The following is a 25,546-nucleotide window of genomic DNA, read 5'->3' as shown; positions in this document are numbered from 1 at the left end:
GATATTAATAACCATAACTCCTCTGATAATTCAATTAATATTTTTGTACTTCGTTGCTTATTTATATTCTAAAAATTATTAAAATTACCTCATAAGTTAATACGATGCATTGATTAACTCCTCTCCATTTATTTATTTATATTTAAATTAACTTACTATCATTCATACATTAATAAAAGTAATTAAATGGTGAAATAATAATTTTTTTTTATTTACTTTGTTTTTGTACAATTTCACAATTTTTTTATTTAAATTACACTTATCAAAATTAAAGTTTGATTTTTATATTTATATATATATATATATATTTTTTTTTATTTATAGAAATAAATTTCTTTGGGTTTTGTAATTCTTTGGATTTGTGTTCAAATCGAGTACTCGGTTATTTTAAAATCTAAAATTAATAATTCTCATGTAAATTGAAACGTTAATCAATACAGTTATTGAATAATACTGCAATTATGTTTAAAAAAAAAGTATTTTAAATATCTAACCGGGAAAACTCATGTATAAATATGTATATAGTTTATATATTCACTTATGATGACTTCCGTATTGTCAAGGACTAAATATTAGTCCTTAAATAAAAATTGACTTATATATCATTCAATATTTATAATATGTACATTGCATTTATAACAATTTTATTAATTAACTTAACAAATTAATCAATTAATAACAATATTTAATTAAAAACTTTAAAATATTATTTATACAATTTATCAAATCGAACTCGTTTTGTTTTCTGATTTCGAGATTCGTTTTTTAATTAAAAAAAAAAAAAAATATTTATAATAAATTTTACTTGCATAATTAAAAGCAATTAAATGTTAACAATTTTACTAATATTAAATAGCCTGAGTAACTGCAGTTAATAACGACATAAATCCAATTCCACATTTACAATTTTTTGATATCAATTTAAGCTAATTAATTGCCTAAATTTCATAATTATTTTCATTTAAATTCCATTAAAAATTGTCTAGTGAAATTTTGCTAATTTTCATTTAAAATTTACCTAGAAGCATTTCAATAATTTCCATACTTCAATTAATTATTAATTTATTAGTAATTAATACTAGTTAACATTCATTCTAAAAAAACATACAATATATGCTTTTAAATTAACGGAAGGTCTTTTCATTATTTATTTTTATTATTCAAGTTCTTTTATTTATGAAGGCAACTATTCGAAGGCATACTTTTATTGTATCAACTTCGAATTAATCTACTTTTTTAGTGTTAGCAGATTAAAGGTTGTTTTTTTAATGTTCGTTGTTATTAATCATTTTAATGACATCATTTTTATGTTTATTTATTAATATTATTATTATTATTATCGTTTCAAGAGTTTATTTGCAAATTTTTATTTTTAATAACAGTCGAACTAAAATTCACATAGCAGAAATTTGACAATTTTTAATTCCAATTATTAAAAATATTTTTAAGAATTTAATGTGCGTATTTTAAAAAATTCCCAGAAAAAAATTACCACAATATTTTAATTATTAAAAGCGAAAAAAATCAAAAAATTGGCAAATAGACTCTTAAAAAAAATTAGTCATCAAAAGAATTAATATCAGATCATTAATATCAAAAATATAAAAAATAAAAATCTTTAATCTACTTTTCTATCAAAACATCTCGGAAGGCCATTGCGTCTTATTTTTATCTTTAATAATTCATCATCAAGCATGGAAGATCTTCCTTGATAACAAAATACTCATACATAAAAAAACTAACTGTTAATAAAAAATATCTATTGTCTGAACCAGCGCGTTAATTAAAAAATAAAAAAACTCGAATCATTCATTCATTAAATCTTTTATAATTGGCTGAATATTTTGATTTAAAAAAATAAATATTGAAAGATGTTGAGGCTCTAAATGGCACCGTCGTAGTCTTGATCTCCAACGAGATACAAAAATTGAAAAGCTATGGCTAGTAAGCTGATACCTAGAAGATCTCCCATGGCCGTCAGATAAGGAATCGCTGAGTTGTCTGGATCTATTTTCCGCTTCCACATCCAGTGAATCATGATATACGCGATGTAGAGCAACGCCGCGACTTGTAGCATCGCCGCACAGAGGTAAACAAATACAAAGAGTGGTGTCAATGCAGTATCACCGTCTTTCATATATTTAATCATGTAAATAAATATAATATGACCGGGAATGACCATCGCCATCAGCACCCGTGTCGTTCTTGAATGATGTCCTTTGCCAAAAAAATTAGCGATTGGTGTTATGAATATCACTGGATGAGTGTGTCCAGGTGGTATCAATAGCGTGCCAAGATCAGCTTGTTTGTGCAAAGCTGTCGATATTCTTGAGGCCTGGACCGCAACCAGATTACCACCTACACCATTGATCACCGGCTGAAACACAGTCAGTGTCTCGAATCTTGATACCATAAAATCTAGGATCAAGCCTCCGCAACTGCTGATCAGCATTGCCACCATCACCGGCGTCCACCCGGAATACAGCACGTCGTTGGTGTACTTATTGCGCTTAGCTATCCACACCCAGAGCGGCGTTACCAGGATGTAGCAGGCGATTATCAGAGGCGCTAACCAGTCCTGCTTACCGATAGCTTCGTACAGAATCGTGGAAATCCAGGATAGCAGTGCTAACGACGTTATGTCGCCTAGACTGGCTGCTATCGGCGTGGCTACGTTGTCAGGATTTATGTTGCAGTGACGAGAGAAGACAATTACTCCAGCTGTGATTAATCCGAGGACAAATGATGCCAGGGATGCGGTGACTAAACTGCTTGCACATAAAAGATACACGTGGTCTAATGATACTGTTCCGTTCTTCACTGCTCCCATTAGAATTGCTACGACTGATCCCAGAAAACCGACTACGATTGCTTGACACTGAAAAATATAATTGTTGTGTTGATTAATCAGTTTTTATGTAGGTGAATAAATTATTTTTATGAATTATTTATTTAAGAAAAAAGGAAAATTGGTTATTCAATCATTATGCAATGCTCTACATCATTTATGGAAAGAAACTGTCAATATACATAAGTTAGTTCATTTTTATCACTTAAAGTTTACAATATCTAATTATTTTTTATTTTATTTCTAAAAAAATTTTTAGAAGTTTTCATTTTTGAGTTTTTTTTTACAAATTGGATTGTTGTAGGGGTACTCATGTTGGAATTTACAGTAAATTTTGAAATAATATATTTTATTTTGAGTTATGTCGAAAAAATAACATTAGCTCAAGAGTTTATATAGGTAAGTATGCTTTAGAATATGGTGAACCCGGTCATGTCAGCACGATTACGATTACAATTAGCAACAAATTTTAATAAACTTAACAAATTTCACAAATTTTATATATATCTATATAAATACTAGCTGATCCGGTGAACTTCGTATCACCTACAATATATTTTAAAACACCTTCCGAACAGCGATTATCAATCTAAACTCTAATCTACTTCGATAAAGAATAAATACTGGCTGCATGAAGCGCGGATAGAATTTTGTCAAGTTATTAAATGAAACTCGCTTCTCATTATCGCCTGAAAATCAAGATCCTAAAAAATGAACACTGAATTTATGAAATTTTTTTTTGTCCATACATACAGAAGATAGACGTTTAACAATTTTAGATCTGTTGATTTCCTTAGCTAAACTTTCGGGTTTTTCAAAAATTTTTCTTTCGAAAACATCCCTGAACTATAGCGAGATTAACGCACAGCTATTCATTTTTATCTATGTATATATATAGATAGACTTATATAGGTGACAAATGAAATACTGCTGTGAAGCAGGAAACAATTGATGTTATTTGATATTTTTAATTTCTTAATATTTAGGATTTTTTTTTTCAACTTTTTATTTTTTTTTTTCTAAACCATCCTCTAACTATACCTGATGACGTACAAAATAAAAAAAAAAATTATCAAAATCGGTCCAGTCGTTTTTGAGTTTTAGCGAGACTAACGCACAGCTATTCATTTTTATACATGGGGTATTCTATGCCAAAGCGACCACATTTGAACTCGACCCCTTTAGATTTAGCTGAAACTTTATCATTCTTTTCTACCTTTTGAAAAACATTTTTGAGAATTTTTTAAAATTTTTTTGTTCAACCCAAAAAAGGTTATGAATTTTTCAAAATAATGGCTTTTTTGAGCTAGCAGAGCTCAAAAACATATAAAACCTATCTCTTTGAGCTCGGAGAGCTCAAAACAACACATAAATTGTATTTTTGAGCTCAGAGAGCTCAAAAACGGCATAATTGCGGTTTTAAGCGTCCAGATATGGAATTAGCGGGAAGTTGCAAGGATGGCCTTCAGGGTCAACCGTTTTCCTAATTTTTTTTTTATTTAATCGAAAAAAAAATTGTCAAATTTTCTAAAATAAAAATTTTTTTTTTTTTTTTCAATTAAAAAAAATATAAAAAAAAATCGGCCCTGCCCGGGATGAGCGGAAATAGTTGTCAAATTGATTGAAGTTTTTTTTTGAGAAAAAAAATTACAAACAAAAAGTCACCAACTTCGAAAAAATAACGATCGTGCTTAAAAAAAACGATTATTTTTTATAGAATTGATCATATTTAATTTTTTTTTGCGTTTTTTTTCCAAAAGTTCATTCAAAAACAAAAATTTATGAAAAGAAAAAGGTACCCCAAAGGTCAATGCCTAAAAAAGTTATGGCTATTTGAAAATAAAAAAGCCATTTTTTTGAAAAATTCATAACTTTTTTTGGGTTGGATAAAAAAATTTGAAAAAATTCTCAAAAATGTCTTTTGAAGGGTAGAAAAGAATCGTAAAGTTTCAGCTAAATCTAAAGGGGTCGGGTTCAAAAGTGGTCTATTTGGTATGGATACCCCATTGATAGATAGATATAAACATTACAAAAATAAACACGAACAAAACAAAAGTAATGACAAACATTCTTCTTGCGTTTCTTCTTGAGTAAATAGTACAACTCTGCAGTATACTTGTACATATCTTCCTATATATCGAACAATTTTGGTACTCTCTTGCAACCTTGAGGCTCAAGCGTAACAATAGCGATTCCAACACAAAATTAATAATTTTTGATTTTTTTAGCTGAACTTTCGCGTTTTTCAAAAATTTTTAACTTCCCGCTAAGAAAATCGAAAATTTTCAAAAAATCGGGAAGTTATTGTTTTCACCCCGTTTTGAAAAAATCGAGGTTACAACAGATCTCGACGTTTTGAAGCCCTAAGAAGCTTTCCTGACTATTTTTACGATGATGCCCGTACGTCTGTGTGTGTGTGTGTGTGTGTGTGTGTGTGTGTGTGTGTGTGTGTGTGTGTGTGTGTGTAAACCTTTTATAACTTCTGAACGGCTTGACCGATTTGATCGCAGTTAATGTCATCCGAAAGGTCTTCGCCAAACTTAGATTTCCTGAAAGTCGGAACCGATTCGGACCAGTAGATTTCGAGAAATCTAAAAAAAAGTGAAAAAAAAATTTGTTTTTTTTTTTTTTCATTTTTTTTAAATATCTCCGAATTGGCTGAACCGATCGACCTCGAAAACTCATTAGCTCTTAATCTTGAAAACCTGCATCGATCACCATGAAAAGCGTCAGAATCGGTTGATGCGTTCGTGAGATATCGTTGTCGAAAAAAATCGAAAAAAGTGTTTTTTTGTAATAACTCCGAAATGTTTCATCAGATCAATTTTTATGTTCTGAATTATTTATAGAGCTTAAAAAACTACATCTATCGCTGCCAAATGCGTGAAAATCGATTAATTCATTCAAAAGTTATAGCAGTTTGAAAATTTAAAAATCGTGTTTCATCGAACTTTGATAAGATTTTTGAGCTCAAAGAATTCAAAAGCATAGGAAAGCTGTCTCCTTGAGCTCGGAGAGCTCAAAATAACATATAAATTGTATTTTTGAGCTCGAAGAGCTCAAAAACGTCATAAGTGCAATTTTAAGCGCCTAGGTATGGAATTAGCGGGAAGTTGCACGGATGGCCTTCAGGGTCAACCGTTTTCCTAATTTTTTTTTTAAATCATCCTTTAACTATAGCGAACAAAACAAAAAAAAATTTTTCAATCGATCCACCCGTTTTTTAGTTTTGGCGAGACTAACGCACAGCAATTTATTTTTATATTTTTTTATTATTCGATGATGATTGATGATAATGATTTTTTTAGCTAAACTGTTGGGTTTTCCAAAAAAATTTTTTTTCTGAATTATCTCTGAACTACAGCAAACAAAACAAAAAAAACAATTTTGAAAATCGGTCCAGCCTTTTTTGAGTTTTAGTGAGACGAACGCACAGCAATTCTTTTTTTTTTTTATTTTTTTAGCTGAACTTTCGAGTTTTTCAAAAATTTTTATTTTTCTAAACCATCTCTGAACTATAGCAAAAAAAACGAAAAAAAAATTTTGAAAATCGGTCCAGCCGTTTTTGAGTTTTAGCGAGACTAACGCACAGCAATTTATTTTTATATATATATTTATAAACTTCTAGGTCAAGTTAAAAAATGATCTTATTTTTTTTATTTTTATTTTTATAAAAATCAAAATTTTAAAGAGATTATTCCAATTCTGACATTGAAATAAATTGATGTACTGTAATCCGAGGACCAAGGATCATGAAATAAGTCAATACTAAATTTTTATTTTAGCGCAACGTTTCAGAGTTTACTACTCCTTCTTCAGGCGTTTGTTGACATTGTTGACATTTAACGGATAGGAGGCTGTGTATTTTTAACTAATTTTTAACAACTTTTGACTGAATATTGTAAGCTACTATGGAAACGACAAAGCAGCATTTATTGTTTATTGACAGAGTTAATACATGAATCTTTATGAGGCTTGCAGGAGTAATAAACTCTGAAACGTTGCGCTAAAATAAAAATTCAGCATTGACTTATTTCATAATCCTTGGTCCTCGGATTTCAAATCAAAATTTTCCGAGTTTTGTACAAACTGAATTCTATCAATTTTATCTTAAATTTCATAAAATTAGCTTCAATGTACATTATTTTAATTTTATGTCAAATCATTTTTTCTATTTTTCTTACAGCTTTCAAGATAAGCAAAAATATGAAAAATTACTTCTATAGTATTATCCTTCGAAAAGTTCATGTCATAGCTCATAAAATAAGCTAGAATTTAAACTATTAAATGCATAATTTCCTTTAATTTTATGAATTTTATAATTTCTCTGAAGATAGTATCAACATTTTTTTTCAATTTTAACTTTTACTATATGTAGAAACTAAAAAATCTACCATTTTATATCAAGTGTAGCCAAATGGTGATTTTTAAATTAGTAAAAGTTCATTTAATTTCTTTATAAGTCTTTAACAAATTTTATATCTTAAAGTTCATTTTAAAAATAAAGTTAGACTTCATACCAAAACTTTGTAGTTTGCATTTATTATTTAAATACATCAATGCAATAAATACTTTTATAAAATTCTAGAAATGTCAGGTATCCTCTATTTTTAGTAAGCCAGAAACAACTATAAACTGTAATTATTGATTTATGATTAAATATTTTTTTAACTTTCATTCATGAATAAGTTCTATTTTCATTCTAACAAAAAAAAAATATGATAAATGAAATTAAAAGATATTTTATAATTTTTTTAACGTATAAATTAAAAAAAAAAAAATTCTACATGTATAAATTATAATAAACTAAAAAATTATAATTTTTTTGAATAATTTTCTAAAACTATTTTATTTGTTAGTATAAATAAAATCCAAAAATAGTTTCATAAAAAATTAATCTTGATAAAATTTTTAAATTATCTCAAAAAATTTTTTAAATTAATACAAAAGCGTCTGTAATAAAAAAAAAGTTTTAATAACTAATATTATTATATTACTATATTACTATCTTATATATTAAGTGATTGTTGATAATAAAATATATTTTTGTTAATATGTACTCGTTCTATGCATAGGTGCTATACGCACCCCTATAGAATTTTTTTGTAACGAGATTAATAAATAAATAATATCGATGCAAATTAACAATTATTTACTTTGGTATTTATAAAATAATTAAATTGAATTTATAATTTCAGTACAATCGATTTTTTTCTTTGTATATAATTCCATATTCATGAAGCCGTAAAAGCGCGTGAAAGAGTTAATTGATTTGGCTTCTTTGACAACATTTAGATCATAACAAAGATTTATATTCAAAACAATTAAATTAAAAAAAAAAAAAAAGATTCATGAAATACACTTTAATTTTTTTTGCTATGCAAATAACTCGCTTGTCAGTCTGACGTTAATACTGATAGATTTTACGACTTTTTATATAATTTACTATTCAAAAAGTAATTAAATGAATATAAATTTTAAAGATTATTTGTTGGTTGAAAAATTAAAAAAAAAATACATTTTATAAGAGAAAAAATTTTTTTTCGTAGAAGCAATACAATTAGAGAGGAAATTAAAAATATTATCAGATGTATGTTAACTTTAGTATTACTAATTTTTACGTAATTTAAAAATATACACGGTAGTATAATGTTACCTGGTAGGATTTTAAAGATTGATTGTCTAGAATTTAACAAGATTGTCTTCTAAAAAATATTATTTAATTAAAAAGAAAAAAAAAAAGTTGGTAAATATACATAAACGTCATAGGCCATGAATACATAGTAAAACAGCGGCGCCTGTGATAAGGATATTTTTAGAATGATTACGGAAATTTACATAAACGTGAATTTTTATTAACAAGCTAAGTAGAAAAATTAACAAATAAAATTAAATTGCTGCAAAATTACCTGAATTAAGACTAAGTTTCCGACTATCATGTACCACTGCTGCTTAGGCGCGTCCATGTGACCAAGATTAGCTTGAGTTGAAAGTCGTGATGCGAGAGTCATCTCCAAATTTCCTTTGAGCCCCAGCAGCGCAGGTACCAGGATCATGAGTTCGTTTACTTTTTCAAACACTATCCAATGCTAAAATTTTATTTTACAAATTAAGTATTTTTACAGGTAGATTAATTGTGAAATATATAATAAAAATATTTATTGGCATTCACCTGAACAAGGTCAAGAACAAGACCAGCTCCGACCATACCAAGACCCGCAACAAGGAAAGGAATAAAAACTTGAATTGTAATGGCGAGATAAGACTCAAGTTGTTCTTCATCGCTATCATCACGAAATCTGCTTTCAGCGACGACGTCCGGCAAACGTCCGCCTTCCGTGGCTTCGTCCAAAATTGTTATTTCATGACAGTCATCAGCTGATTCTGTCAAGGGCATTGATACCGCGGTCGCGTTTGTCTCCGAAACTGTCCGGGATCTTCCACCGGTGGGCGTCATCCTGTATGAATTTCTTTTACTTGATGGCAAGAGTGGCTCTTTACATGGTCCACTGTTGAAAAAAATTTATGATTAGAAAATAATCTTAGTAAAAAATTGCAGAGTATCATTTTTTATTAAATTTTAATCATTAAAAAAAAACAAAGAATTTTTTTAGAAAAACAGAAACATTCATTTCATTCTTATGGAAATACAATTAATTAATTAACTAGAATTAATGTTTAATTATTCATTAAAAAATAATTTCACTTAATAGATTTATTATTTAAAAATTAAATTTATTATTTTTAATTAAAAAAAAAAAATTGAATAGTTTTAAAATGATTGAAATTTATTAAAAAAATTTCAACTTAATTTTTTTTTATATTTTGCAATTATTTTATGAAAATTCAAAAAGTTTTATAAAAAAATTTTCCCATGATTAAAAACTTTTCACAAAAAATGACCACTAGTATTCACTTTTAAGTCTATAAAACAGAAAAAAAAAAACTCTATACTCTTCAACATCGAATTTAACAGAGTTATAAATAACAGGCTGCACAGGTTGCTTATCAAAATATTGCCGTGTTAATTGTTGATCTTCCTGACTCGACTCAAACATTTTACAAACAGAGAGCTCCCGATTCACGCATCTCAATTATATAGCAATTGAGAATTCTTGAGAAGTTGATAAGATACTCGATGACAATAACGATACAATTCGTAAGCCGTCATTATACATTTAACATTTATATATTTGATAATAATATTAAATACAAACGTTACATAATTATTTTTACTATATTTTACGTTTTTCTCGCATCAGTACAACTTTTACGGAAATAACATTAATTACACTAATAAAACGTATTTGTCTAGTGTGAACGTAAACAGTAATTAATGTCATATTAGTAATTACAAGTCAGTTAAATTAGATGAGAATTAGAATTAGAAAAATAGCAAATTGATAGCAAAGTTGATGTTGATAAATGTCAAGGTACAACTCAAGGATAAATTCCGTCTTATTGTCAATGCCAGGATAGTTTATAGTTAGCTGTTAGACTAGATAGACCAGTGCATCTTATATTACTTTAACGTAACATACTTGCTTTATATATCATTTAATATATATATATATACATATATATATATATATATATATATATATATATATATATATATATATATATATATATATATATATATATATATATATATATATGTATGTATATATAGATAATAACAAGAATAACTTTTCTACTAAACTTTAGTTTGTGTGCACTGGCATGAGACTCGAGACTTTAAATTGACCATGCCATGCGGTAAGCTTAGACACGTACTATACAATATACGATTGCACTCTTTTTTGTAATCACTATTTATTTGTCGTGTTCCTAATTTTATAGGTGCAAATAATTTATATTACTCTTTAAAAAAAAAAAAAAAATATTTTTAAGTCATGTTTATTTTATAATAAATTAATTTTGAGCGAAGTAAAAAAACTTACTAATTAATAAAGCTAAAAATAAATTTTATAACTTAATTATGTGTTTACTTTTAAAAAATATTCTTATTAAGATTTTTTTGTTTATTTTTTTTTTGTTAAAATTGTCATTGGGAATTTTTTATATTTATAAATTGTATAGAAAATTTAAAAATATATTCTTAAAAAAAATTATGTCGTAGTTAAAACTAAAAAATTTTATTATTTTTAAATTAAATTAGAATATAGTGCAGTTTTAATGAATAAATTTTCAATCATTTTAACTAAAAATTTAAAAAAATTTTTTCAATTTATTGTACACTTTGATTTTTCAATTCATTGCTTCAAACAATTTTAAAGACACAAACTCACAAATTGCTGTAACTTTAACTTAATTTTGTACAATTATAAACTAAACTTTCTACAAAAATTTGATAATTTTTCTGACAAAAAATAAATTTTTAGTTTATTCATTTTAACTAAAAAAAAAAATAAGTCAATTCAATATAAGGACCTTTACATTCACGCGGTGTGAATTTATTAAGACTTTTTTACGTATGAATAGACATGTCCAAAAAAAAAAAAATTCTAATCAACAATTAAAAAAATTTCTAATATTTAAAAAAAAATTTTTAATGTAATTATAATCAAAAGCTTAATAATTACTAAAAATTTTGTATTAGAAATTTTTAATTACTATTAAAAAAAATCATAAAAGCTCACCTCAGTCATACAACGTTTATTTTTGTATGTAGCAATATCAAATATTAAAATTTAGTGGCAAAAACTGATAAAGGGCCAATTGAATATATTATTTGTTAATGTTATTAAGTACTGAAAAATGAACGTTTATTAACGCTTTATAATAATTTATAAACATTGGTAAAACTTCCCCGTAGGCCTCTCGCGGGGCCGCTTCATGATACGGTTACATCGCGACTGACGGCGAATTGTCGGAAGCATCCACAAGTCATATAAAATCCTCTCTATATATACGGAAGAAGTAATGTAAGTAATGTAAATGCTATTGGGCAGGCGCACTCTTATCGATTCATTTTACTCATTGTCATTTTATATATATTTATATTCTAGATATAGATAGATACTCTGGTTTATTATATATACATAATACTATCGCGACTAGCTACCTACGAACTAATCCGTGAATACGATCAACAACAATGACGCAACAGCATCCCTTAAAACTCTTCCGTTTTACATTTTATTAAATCCCCTGAAATGTCAAAGTACCAAACATTGTCTCGCTAAAGAAAACAATTTCTATAAGTAATTGCATTTTTTATAAATCATTTTTCAGATCAGATTTTAATAAAAATTGATAGTTGCTATTAGTCTGAAAATACTTGACCTTGTTACCAGAAGCAATGTAAATAAAGGTCTGCGAGCCGGTTTAATTAGTAAAGTAATCATTAGTTATGATTATTACTTGTAAGTATAACTTTAGAGTTTTATTGGGTAATTTTAAAAAGGTAATAACTTAACTGGTTGGTTATAGCGTTGAGAAGAATAGTACCACGTTTCCGTTGTGAGTTATGGGACTTAAAATGTATAACTTGTAACTTTAAATAAAATAAAAGATTGACTTAAGCTCATCCGTTTTATTTATTTTTCTTCTGTTATTGTTTAGTGTCACGATAGAGCTAAATTTACGTGTTATATATAATTCGTTATTAAATTACGCAAACTGTCACATGGTGAATAACGATGCCCTTAATACTACTCACGTTTCAATTATAATGAAAATAATTTATCGTTTTTAGGTTTCATTTATAAAATATCGTTTTACTTTAAATTTACATTTACATTCGTATTAGCATTAAAAATTATAAGTTTTTTTTGACGGTTGAATTGATGATTCATTATTTATCATTTTTTAGCTATTGTACATTTTTTTTTTTACGTTCATTAGTTTGATATTTATTTGTAAGACTTACTCGGAAAAAGCAAAATTAAATTCAGACTTTCAAAAGATTTTATATTAAAAGTCTATGACAATTTTTATTTATTAATGTTTTAGTAATTTTTTAATTTTTAACAAAAAAAAATTGCTAGAATGTGAATTTTTAAAATTTCCAAAATTTTATAGAATTCATAAATTTTAACTAAAAAAAAAAATTTTGAAAAAATGACTAACTAATTTTTATTTAAATTAAATTGTTGATGTAAAATATAAAAAAATTTTTGCAAAATTTGATCGAACGTCAAAATTTATAAATTTTCCAAAAACTTATAAAAAAATTAGGATGACGGTTGACCCTAAAGGCCAACCCTGCAATTTCCCGCTCATTTTGTACTTAAGCGCTCAAAATTACACATTACGTTTTTGAGCTCTTCGAGCTCAAAACTCTAATATCAGTTTAATAAAACACAATTTTTTGAATATTCAAATCGAAATAACTTTTGAATGAATAAACCGATTTTCACTCGGTTGGTGGCATTCGACGCAGTTTTTGAAGCCCCATGAAGAATCTTCAAATTTAAATCGATCAAGCCAGGAGTTTCGAAGTAATTCCGAAAAAACACTTTTTTCGGTTTTCTTTCGACAACGATAACTCACGAACGAATCAACCGATTTTGACCGGGCTTGCGGTGATCGACGTGGTTTTTTGAGCTTAAGAGCTGATTAGATTTTGAAATTAATCGGTAAAGCCATTTAAAAATAATTCCAAAAAAACCACATTTCAAAAAATTTTTTTTTGTAGTTTTTTTGAGATTTCTCAAAATTTACTGCTTCGAATCAGTCTAAATGGTATTCAAAATCTAAGTTTGGTCAAGCCCTTTCGAATGGCACCAACCGCGATAAAATCGGTCAAGTTGTTCAAAAGTTATGAGAGGTTTACATTTGGCCACACACACACACATGCATACATACAGACATACGGACATCACCGCGGAAACATTCGGGGAGGCTTCCTAGGACCTCAAAACGTAAACATCCGTTGAAAACTCGATTTTCGAAAAACGGGGTAAAACCGATAACTTCCCGATTTTTGAAAATTTTCAATTTTCTTAGCGGGAAGTTAAAAAGTTTCAAATCATATCATGATATTTTTTAAAATTTTTAGTTTTTATGCCCTTTAAGGAAAAAAAATAATATGATACTCTAAAAACTGATGTTTAAAAATTTTAATGAAAAAAGAGTATGTATTTTTTTGACTTTTGAAATTGGAAAGTTTAGTTAAAAAAATTTTTTTGTTCTTAAACCAAATTACTCAAATTGATCGATTATTTACTCGATTGAAAAATTTTATCCAAGCGATTCGCGGGGAAATCCCAAACATTCCCGCATAATGACGAGCTACCATCAGAATGTTGTTTTAACTTTCGAATTGAGGATCTCATTAATGTATAAGAATTCCCACATTATTTAATTATTGTTTGGCGCCGAACAGTCAAAAGTCCATTGAAGACAAACTCGGCAAAAATAATACCCAGACAAAAGTTCATTCAATTTTTAAATTTTGACATTAACTACTGACGTTTAAACTATTAAACATGATTCGGCGGGTAAATTTTATAACTACTATAGTAAGAACCACTTAGTCCTTGTACTTTGTTCTAAATTTGTCTTGTTCTTATTATAAAAAAGAAGTCAACATTCTAAAGTTCAAATATTATTATAATTTATATTTAAAAAATTAGGGATAGATATTGAATTTTTTTTGCTATAGTTGATTAATTAATATTATTCACGCAGAATTAATAAAAGTAATTAGCACTTAAATTACTTTTTTTAATTCTGCGTGAATAATATTAATTAATTAACTATAGCAAAAAAAATTCAATATCTATCCCTAATTTTTTAAATATAAATTATAATAATATTGCCGAGACAGGTCATGACAATAAATATCAAACAGTCGTACAATTACAATTTTTTACTCTAATTAATGGATAAAAAGTAAAGTCTGAGTAAAGCGGTTCTTTTATCACTGAATCTTGACAAGCATATTTACTACTTGGTAGCACAGTAGTACAATCGTCCATAAATAAACATACACATATACATTTATAACAATAAAAGTTACAAGTGATATGATATGATTTGATATAGCATTGTAATGCAGCTCCGTACATTCGCATTTGTAGCACTTGTGTATATTATCTACGTACAACAACGACAAGTAAAGTACAGATGTGGCCAGTTAATATTATAATAATGTGCAATGCGTATCATACGTATATATACATATTCATAACTCTCATCTCCGATCTCTTAACAGTGGCAATTTGTATTCTGGTAACTTCTGGACTAGGTCACATCTATGGAGGCCCACTTTTCTGATTACTCGGTTTAGTTGACTATAACAACCGTTTACATTTCGCTCTCATCGTCAACGACCTGCGAATAATATATAGACACGTGTTCTAAATATATATATTGTTAAATATACATAAATGTAGAATTACTACAATTGGAACGACCAAATCCGATAGAATGTTGTGGCCCTTACATTGTGACCCAGTATCGCTTGTCTTTGACCTGGGCGCGCGATCAATGTTTTTTCTGTCTTTCGACTTATTCTGATATATTATATTTTTATATAATATATCATTCTATTAAGTTATTTAAAGGTATTTATGTTTAAATAGAATTATTGAGCTGACTCTGGCGGCACTGCAATGCCAGGCAACTTGTCGCGGAACCGGAGCAAGCCCCGGATTTCCACCTATTTTCAAAAATCAGGTTAATATACTGGATTCTCAATGAGAATCGTACCAGATATTAAGCTGATAAGAACAGATTTAAATCTCTTTATTGAACCAAAAAAAAATTCAATATCATAATAACTGCCCGTGATGGACATGCCCATCTCGGGTGGTACAAAATAATTCAATACATATATTTATATTTTTAACTGTCAATAATAAAAGGACACAAACGTCCTGTGTCATTCCGTCATTCACTCACACACACACACTAAAGTGTGTATATTTGTAAAAATGCTTACCGTAAGATGGACGGTGTGGCTTAATGTATATAGAATAAGCGAAAGGAAATTTAGTATAGACCGGATAGCTCAAATGGTAGAGTAGCCGACATGTCTTCGGAAAGTTCTGGGTTCGAATCCCAGTCCGAGCTATCTAATAATTTTTTCTCGCATATTCTATAAACTCACATTAAGATTATCCTCTCCACATTCCTTTCTCAATCCTTTCTTACCAATATCCTGTTACGTGAATGTGGAACGCTTCACGTAATAATTACCATAACTCCTATTCTTTCCCGCTTCACGTAATAATTACCATAACTCCTATTCTTTCCCGCTTCACAGCATTATTTATATTTGTAATTATATATTAAAATATATAATTCTTTTGGATTTAAATCTTTGATATATAATATAATAGAAGTAGACAAACACACTCACTCACACTTATATTTGCCATGTGGTGGCTGTGTTACAATAATTATCAGGTACAGTGTATAAAATTGTAAATTTAATACCTTTGTACATATATAATATAAGTTAATAATAAGCAATTATACTCTTATTTAGTGCCATTTTGTGTTGGCTATGTTGCAACTTTAGTTGGATATATCGTAGATCGATGTAAATGTGCATAGGATAAGGTTGTTTTTATTTGTACTAGTCAGTTTGTATAAATAAAATTTTGTAAATATAAAATTGTATATATAATATAAAGAATTTGTAAATATAATAATCTGTACATAATTAACCTATAATTACTATATTACAATCGATCAGTCTTATTGTATCAGTGATTGTTGTATCACAGTCTATTTTTCCTATGCATTTATAATCAGTCTTATTGTAATTGGATGCCAGGCATCGTCAGTTGCATAGCGAAAAAAATATAAGAAAAGAAAAAAAGAGTTATAACTAAGAGTAGGGGAGCAGTAGTTGTTTAAATATATAACTAATTGATCTTGTTTGTAGGGCTCAGTGTTGGTACCCATAGTTGGCACACGGAGCTGGGTGACGCATGTTCACGACTTCAATCCGCGCCCGAGCGATCGCCCACGGACCCGCCCAGCGGATCAGGCGTTTGATACTGCCGGTTTCCTGACACATGCTCTACGTAAATGTCCCGCGACCAGCGCATTGTCTCCAAGACAATGAGTCGCCTCATCAGACGAGCGAAGTACTGAGAAATACCCAGCTTCCTCAGAACCGGCTCATTGTTCGGGTCCCAAGCACCCAGGGAGCCGACGACGATCGCGTCCACGGTCACCTGATACCCCTGTGCCCTGAGCGCAGTTGCAAGCCCCTGATACTTCTCATGTTTTTCTTTTCGAGCTGTATCAAGGGCTTTGCACTGGTTCTCAAAAGGCACAGTGACATCTACGATTACAATGAACTTGGCTCGCTCATTTCTGACTACCAGGTCAGGTCTGAGCCTCGCCAGATCCCCATCAACTCCCCGTACGGTCTTGTTGACCCGCTTCTCCCCCGCGATCCTCGAAGCCTCTGCTATCCGTTTGAGGATCGTATCATGTCGCAGTTGGTAGCCCGCGGAGTGCGTCATGCAGTGATTTAAGACGTGAGGCAAGGATTGGAGATGATATCCGCACACTCTGCAGCGTTTATCTCGCTCTGCCCAACGTATTGTTCCGTTAAGAGGCAAGACGTCGAGTCGAGCGCGGTGGATAAATCGCCACTCTGCGAAACGGATATATTTACCATCACGCAAGCAGAGATTACTCTCTCGATTGCGTGATGTAACCTCCCGAACCTTACCCTGGTCTTTCTTCGCTGTCAGCATCTCCAAGTATCGATTTTGGGCTGCTTTGCGAAGTCTCCAAATAATTTGAGATCTCGCACTTGGTGGAATTGTGACCGTGCGATCCCCAGTGTCCTTTAGTAATATTGCGAAGCCATTCTCAACCTCGTCCCACTTCCACTGCACACCAAGCCTTCTGGACTGATGCCTTGTAGTTATCCGCACCCTCGTCCAGATATTCGGGTCGCCGAGTTCGCTCCCCGCAAAGGGCCCATCCAGCGAACCCGAAAGGAACTCTGCAATTTCTTGCGGTGTAGGATGGTTATCGTCCGCATATTAGGATAATCGTCCACATACGCACATGACGCAATCCTTTTGCCATTCAACATATAGCCACGGTTCCGTTCTTCGACTGCTCTTAGAACAGAATCAGTGGCAACGTTGAAGGCAATTGGACTTGCCGGACAACCTTGCTTTGTGCCTCTCTTTAGAGGTATGGACGTCGTGATGCCTTCACTGGTGCGAACCCTCGTCGTGCACCCAGTATAAAAGCTTTTGATGAGGTTTTGTATTGGCTCAGAAGCGCCAAACCCTCAAACGCATCGAATATCACCGCATGCGGGATGGAACCAAAAGCATTGGATGCATCCAAACATGCGACGATAACGTCCTTCCCTTGATGAGCACCATCCTCTAGGACCTCCTGAACCACATAGTTGTGTTCGAGACACCCCTCGTAGCGCAGGAAACCCTTTTGTGATGGAGTTAGCCTCTGTCCAGCAACCACAAAGCTCGTGATGCGATCAGCAACCAGGGCAGCAAACAATTTATAGATTGTGTTACCCATCGCGAGAGGCCGCCAGTTGGACAGGTCATTTCTGTCTCCTTTCTTGTGAATTAACACAGTGTTAGAGACCTTCCATGACGCTGGTATGGCCCCCAGACGCATACATGCATTGTAGACTGCAGTGAGCAGCACACAGCCCCGGTCAGTCCTCTTCAGGTCACCGTACTTCAAGCCGTCGGGACCAGGAGCAGTGTCCTGCATCCTGGCTAACCTTCGGCTGACCTTAGTTTCCGTCAGAGGAGTGACAAGCGCTGCAGCCATCTCACCCATCTAGTCTGGTGGCCATACCTGTCTTTCTGGCAGGTCAGTTTCCAGTGGAGAATCGTCCGAATACATGGTTCGGAAATGCCTGTCCACCTCATCCTTAGGCACCTGGCAAAAGGGTGAAGGTTCATTCAGGATTTCCTGCATAGCTTTTCGCCGATTCTCTCTATAGAGCTTTTGTATTCGAGTGGCAGCATGAATCCTGCTACCCTGCCCTGCCTGGTCTTGTTGCAGGTACCTCTCCGCTTCTGGGTTGCCTCCTTGATCGCGTCTCGCATCACGAGCTCCACGACCACCCACCGGTCTGGACCCTGTGACTCCCTGGAAGAACATGGACAGCTTTCTGTCAAGTTCCTCAAATTCATCCCAGGACTCAGTGGCCACAGCAAAGGCAGTAAGATCAGCACGTTTGTGCATCTCCGCTGACCCGGCTGCAGCCCGGTGAGTGGCTGGTCTTTGGTCTTCACGGGCTTGTGGGGGGTTGGAGCTTCGACGCTGAAAGCCTCGACTGGTTTCACGCCGAGAGTCTGGAAAAGGGGGACGTTGGGGGATCCGCGGTCGTTGTTGGGACATCCACGCAGGGCCATCGGCAGTTCGGCCCAATCCGTCGCGCGAGACGCCCGAGCGCCCACCCGGACACCGATCGAAGCGCGAATAGTGGTGTTTGCGTCTATGCTATTGAGGGGGTTGAATTCATTGTTAGTAATGAAGTCGGGACTATTGTTTTTACTATTGCTGGGTTGGTGTGTGAAGTTCCGTCTGCCATTGCGACCACCTCGACCATGCCCTACTCTTGTCCATCTAGGACGGTTCATGTTGTTGTTGTTGTTATTGTTATTATTGTTATTAGGGTAGTTGTTGCTACCAATAGCGTTATTATTATTATTATTATTATTATTATTATTATTATTATTATTATTGTCATTGTTGTCAATGTTTATGCCGCAGCCTTTACATCTGTGGCAGTATGTATTATTGTTGTTGTTGTTCCGATCATTGTCGCCAGCGACACTACTCAGGGTAGGCAGTACTACATTTTGGAGTTTCTCATAAGGAACAAAAATCGGAACCGCGCGACGTCTGACGTCGAGCCCGGAACTTTCGTCCTCAACCTCACTTGCTCTCTCTACCTGCCTTTCCCCCACTATTTCTACTAATAAATATATTAAATAACTAAAGAATTGATTATTTTCAAAGAAAACATTTTCTGAAAATTGAAAACGTTTCCTTAAAAAATGAAGATCGATTTCCTGAATAAAAAAAAGTATTGAGACAAAGAAAAAAGTATTGAAAAGTATTGGATTAATTAGAAAACCAATACTTTTTCTTTGTCTTAATACTTTTTTATCAGGGTTACACAAAAATATCATAAATTGAATTTACGAGCCCAATAAAATGGTGTGATGATAATTTCTTTCCTGATTACGACATGTTTTAATTATCGTATTGCGTCACGAAAATTAATGTTGTTAATACACATCTCATTGTAATTACACCTTATAATTATGTACTAGTTATCAACTATTAACTATCAGTATTTAACTAGTATAAATTATTTATTTATTTTTTATTGTAATGATAACATCAATTATTCCCACTCTCTCTTTATAACTGTCAAAGATTTACACGTGCAAAGCGAAATATAAATATTTATATTCTCTTAATAATAATATTTGTAAAAATTCATATTTATCAACCTTGGCTCATTGTATACATTCTACATGATATAACATATTTTTTCACAATCTGCCAGATTGATATCGACTATTAAAATTACGATCTCTGATACCTGACACATCGAATCAATTTCAAAATATCAATCATTGTCAAGGCCGTATTGTACATATATATTTCAATAATCATTATCATTGTCAGGGTGAAGCATCTATGTAGAGCATCAAATATGTAATGATAAAATTTACTTTTTCAATTGTAGGATTGTTAATACGTAAACACCTGATTTAGTAGTGCATTCATTTTTTCTCTATTTATTCATGATGTAATAAGTGTTATACCTCGGTAATTTTGCAAATATCGTGGAAGTGTTTGCGAAATTAGGTTCATCGGTATTTTTACGGATGAATCATAAAAAAATGAAGTTGTTGAATTTTTTGTAAAATATCTCTATTAATATATTGTAAAAATTTGCGGAGTGAATGATTTTCAACTGAGTAAATTATTTTTTTTTCACTGAATAAAAAGAAATAGTTGTTCATTTAAAAATTATAAAACGGGTACTTAATTTTTTAGATTAATATAAACGAAACATAAAATTTCTGTCAAGATTTGAATTTTTTTATACTAATAAAAAAAAATTTTTTTTTTTGAAAATTTGAATTCTTTTTTATTGTTACAAAAAATTTTTTCCATTTTTTTTATGTTGGCAAAAAAAAAATTTTTTTTAATTAAAACTTTTTTTATACCGACAAAAAAAATTGATATGAAACTTGTTTCAGCTAAATAAAAGTTGATTTTAGTCTAAAAACTTCGTACTCAGATATTTTATGGATTAAAATTCAGATTCACTCTGGAATTACCCCGCTAAAAAAATTTTGAATCTATTCTATCAGCTTTTCAAGAAATGACTAAGAAAACACTTTTTTTTCTTAATATATTCATCAGCATATTAAAGAATAAATTAAAAATTTTTTATCTTAATGCGGTTATCGACCTATTAAGAATTGGTTAAAAAAAATTACTTGATTTTTTTCTAATACGTCCATCATTAAAAAAAAAATCGATTTCTTTTTAAGTAATATGTCCATCAGAATATTACGAAATACCCTAATTAAAAAAAGATTCAAACCATGTAAATATATCCTGTAAATGGAACCCATATCTATATATTAGTCAAGTTGAATCTTTTTTAATCTCTTTGAGCCATTTCGAATCTTTTCAAATCTCTTTTTCTAATCAGGGTAGACCAAAAATTAATTAATTTTTTAATACACCCATCGACATATTAAGGGGAAATACATGTACTGGCTTAAAAATTCAATTTTTTTTTTTATAAATCGCTTGTAAAACTATTCAAAAATATAGATTGAAAATTTCAAATCAAAATTTCTATTCGTTCAAAAGTTATAAGCAATTTAGTAATTACTTTAATACTATTTTACATTAACTTTTTCTGTCACTTTTTTTTCAAACGCGTTTTTCTCGAAACGAGTTTTTTCAAAATTGTGTGCAGTCTAGCTCAAAGAGTTTTAAACCAATCATCTTGCGATATGGCTTATAATTTTCTTTATACAATCACCTTGAATATGATCTTTAATCGAAAGCGATATTCTTATTTAAACTATTTTTTTTTTAATAAACAATGTATGAAAAAGTGGTAAAAATCACGACTTAATTTCACAGCCTTCAAAAAAATGGAAATTTTTACTTTTTTTTTGCGGAATTGAGGTTCATATGGAAGATACACATATAAATGGAGTAACTTTTCTGTGCCATTGATTTCAAATAAAAATTGTGGCTTCCATACTGCACACAGACTACTAAGTCGGATGACAACCTACGATGTGTATCAGATGATATCTCCGCTATTTGTTAATTTATATTGTTGTTTAATACGAAAAAATGCTCATAAATATATGTATAAAATAACCTGATAGTTTCATTAAATAATATTAATTTTTTATACCTTAAAAAAATTAATGAAAATCAGCACGAAAACCGCCTTCTACACGTATTTCCCCCCTTAAGGACTGGATAAAGAAAAATAAAATTTTTTTCTGAATTTACCAAATTATAAAAAAAAAGGAAATAAAAACTTCAAAATATAATATTGACATTGAGAATTTGACATTGTCTAGTTTAATGTCTTGTAAAATAGAATTGTGTAATCAAAATTTATAAATCATGCATTTAAATCTAAGCAATTTTCTTCGGGTAATTTGAATCTAAAACTATATATAACTGCAATACTACCAATCCGAGCTGATATATTTAAATTTACGTGCGATCGTTATCAAACTAGATAAATGGTATCAATTACAAATTAAAATAGAAAATAAATTTTTAAACCGGTTGCTTTAAAAACTACATATATTATTATTATTATCATTGCAGAGGCGATTTTTTCGTCAAGTTAAGTTTAAATGACAGGGTACGAAGGGAAGAGAAGGCAGTTAGCTCACCGATGATTACTTAAATGCCTCTAAACTGTACGTGGTGCACAATACTCTAGCATTCGTGGCAGCGAGACTTGCGGCCTCGTCTAATTGACATTGTCACTGCATTCAGGGCCGTTTGTAAGCCACCGTAACTCCAAGTATGTAGTATTTTACTTGCAAGCACGTGCAGTGGTACTATAACTTTTATTTTCATCGTCTTCACCATTTATAATTTTTTAAAAATTAATTTCTTTAATTAAATGTGTAATTTATGAATTTACCTCAATGATTGACTCCTGCCACGGTTTTTAACGTAAGGATTAAGCACATCCTTCTCCATTCTTGAAGCCGTCGTTGATATATACACATATATATCAGCCAGCTAAATGAAAATTAAATTATATCAATACTAGACTTTTAATTGGTGACTAAATGAGGAATTTAGACTAAAGTATTAAAAACTCTTGATATTTATATTAATCCATTCGCTAATATGTATATTTAAACAGAATAGCATGTTGACTTATTCTATATCTCAAATTTTATTCACGTTTTTTATATTTATGTCTACTGTCATATACTGATACGAAAAAATATGTGTTATGTTTTTATTTCAAAGTGTTTTAATATTTTAATATTTTATTTGAGTTTTAAAGTGACTTTAATTTTTAATCTGATAAATATTCAACGATAATAATAACTTTTAGATAAATTTATAGAGAATTAAAAAAAAATACTCTAAATATCTTTAAAAATATTTTGCTTTATTATTAACGGATAAGAAGTAAGAAGTGTGTAATTCAATTAACAACATTTCTTTTTAATTTAAAACTGAAAATATTTATTTGCAGAAAGTTACTAAACTAAAAGTAAATATTTTTCCATAAAAATTTTCAATATTAGAAGAATAAATTAAAAAACAAAAATAAATAAATTTTTTAAAAGTTGAATTTATAAATTATTTTTATAATTGTAAATGCACTGTTAATAATTACTAAAGAACTTCTAAAATTGAACAAGCAGTAATTTGATGCTTTTGGAAAATCATTTTTAACTCTTTTTTTAAATCGTCTTGTTTCGTTTCTTATTTTGTTGTAAAGTTTGTATTTTACAATTTAAAATAAAAAAATTTTTATTCAAATTTCAAATTATTCAATTAATAAAAAAAAAGATAAATTAAAATATATTAGTGAAGTACACTGAAAAATTTTGAAAGAAATTTTTACAATATTTTTGATGGACCATTTTTGAAAAATCTTGAATCAAGAAAACCATTTAAAAAAATTTGTAGAATAATCAAGCAGAAAAATTCTTAAAAAAAGGAATTTCTCTTGAATTCAATAAATTTTACTCGACTCAAGAAATTGTCAGTTTCATTCAAGACAAAGTTTTCAAAATGATTTCTTGATTAAAAATTTTTTTTGTTAATTTTTATCAGTTCTGTGATAGTTGATTGTATTTTACAATTATAAATAAAAATTTATTTTGAGATTTCAATTTATTTTCTATTGACATAAGTTTTAACGGCCCGTTTCATCAATTTTCACCCTTACTTTTCTTATAATCCATTTTTCAAATTCGATAAAATTGTCATAAGTTTTATTAGTATTTATGATTTTAGTAAGTGATTATTATTTTAAATAAAAAAAAATAACAATAGATAATTTGTTTATTTACAAGATTACTTACTGACTAGTAGTCAGCTTCTTGAGACTTTAAATCCCGGTGGCTCCATTTTAAAACTAATATATGGTATCACTTAATAATTTACAGAGCAAATAAAGTAATAAAATAAAAATAAACCATTTTCAAAGGAAAAACTTTAAATATAGGTGTGATGTAAAAATATATTGCCGTTTTTATAGAATATATTATAATATCTTATATTTATAAAAATAAAAAACACAAATAAGACACTTGGTGTTAACTGTACGACAAAGAAGTACCACTTGGTGATCACTTGTTGCTTCAACACTAAATTTACTGCGCACCATTGCTAAACTAGTATCACAAAGTAATAAATCTTTAGAATCATCGGTCCTGCATTTCCTGTGACATTTTTTTTTGTTGATTATTAATTAACTTGTGAAAAAAACTTTGATTGGTAGAATGAAATGTTAAGTACTGGGTAGTTTTGAAGCTATCTATCTATTTTAGATGTATGAAATGGAAAATGAAATGTACAATAGGTAGATATGAGTGTAGTTACTCTAGCTTGATGGCAGGGTTACTTGGCACTGACAGATCTAACTATTTCATTCACAGTTAGTCTGTGGTTTAGTTGTGCTACACATAACCGGTGTGTTATTATGTTATGTACTTGGTACACGCATCAATGGAACACGTATAGATTAATGTACGTGTATGATCACAACGATATGAGAGAGTGAAATAACAACTGCGACGGGGGTGTAGGTGGTAACATGATATGCTCGTGTTAGAGAACAACTAAAGCTTCACTTCATATGCTGATAACGATAATACATATATCTGTTTGCATGAGCTTTCAAGAGTTGCTCGTAAAGCTTATACGGATATGCAATGAATTATTTAGTCAGCTAAAATATCTATTTTATTATTTATTAGTTATAAATTTTAGAATGTTGAATTATTTATTTTATTTTTTTTTTAATAAATTATCATCAGAAATTTTTTTAATAATTATTAGTTACTTTTATGAAATTTTTATTTTAAGAATCATTACATAGTAAAAAATTTTTTTACTGTAAACTAATTTATTAAAAACAAATAATTAATTTTTTTAAATTAATCCTATACTGTTAATTTATTTTTAAAATGAATAGTTTTTTAAAAAAACTTCATCAAGTAGAAATTATGAAAATTT

General features: G+C 29.9%; 1 protein-coding gene, 1 long non-coding RNA gene and 1 other non-coding gene across 5 annotated transcripts; 1 reads left to right on the top strand and 2 right to left on the bottom strand.

Moving 5' to 3' along the window:
- Positions 1–390: 390 nt before the first annotated feature.
- On the bottom strand, positions 391–24,521 carry LOC123268639 (solute carrier family 41 member 1-like). 3 transcript variants are annotated; one of them, XM_044733893.1, is made up of 5 exons: positions 24,391–24,521; positions 22,983–23,083; positions 9,021–9,357; positions 8,758–8,937; positions 391–2,878 (listed from the first exon to the last, which is right to left on the bottom strand). In XM_044733893.1, exons 2-5 carry the CDS (start codon positions 23,039–23,041, stop codon positions 1,883–1,885), a joined length of 1,572 nt encoding a protein of 523 aa, XP_044589828.1. In that variant the 5' UTR covers positions 23,042–23,083; positions 24,391–24,521; the 3' UTR covers positions 391–1,882. The 3 variants fall into 3 exon arrangements, with proteins under 3 accessions (XP_044589828.1, XP_044589829.1, XP_044589827.1); XM_044733894.1 differs by lacking the exons at positions 22,983–23,083; positions 24,391–24,521 and adding an exon at positions 11,491–11,734; XM_044733892.1 differs by lacking the exons at positions 22,983–23,083; positions 24,391–24,521 and adding an exon at positions 9,803–9,965.
- On the top strand, positions 10,505–12,542 carry LOC123268640. Its single transcript, XR_006510268.1, has 3 exons — positions 10,505–10,606; positions 12,086–12,216; positions 12,284–12,542. It is a non-coding gene; the product is annotated as an uncharacterized LOC123268640 (long non-coding RNA).
- LOC123270003 lies at positions 15,382–15,571 on the bottom strand. The gene has a single exon (XR_006510524.1). It is a non-coding gene; the product is annotated as a U2 spliceosomal RNA (small nuclear RNA).
- Positions 24,522–25,546: the final 1,025 nt, after the last annotated feature.

This window comes from Cotesia glomerata, linkage group LG7, assembly GCF_020080835.1.
Source record: "Cotesia glomerata isolate CgM1 linkage group LG7, MPM_Cglom_v2.3, whole genome shotgun sequence".
NCBI classification, from domain to species: domain Eukaryota; kingdom Metazoa; phylum Arthropoda; class Insecta; order Hymenoptera; family Braconidae; genus Cotesia; species Cotesia glomerata.
Note: the sequence above shows the minus strand (reverse complement) of the source record. Positions and strands in the feature narration are given on the sequence as shown.

Bases quoted from the DNA above. Each gene is read 5' to 3' on its own strand.
- LOC123268639 (XM_044733892.1), bottom strand. From the start codon at position 9,906: ATGTTTGAGTCGAGTCAGGAAGATCAACAATTAACACGGCAATATTTT. The intron at 9,358-9,802 runs GTATAGAGTTTT...TTTTTTCAACAG, and splicing joins GTTAAATTCGATGTTGAAGA to TGGACCATGTAAAGAGCCAC. The intron at 8,938-9,020 runs GTGAATGCCAAT...ATAAAATTTTAG, and splicing joins TTGTTCTTGACCTTGTTCAG to CATTGGATAGTGTTTGAAAA.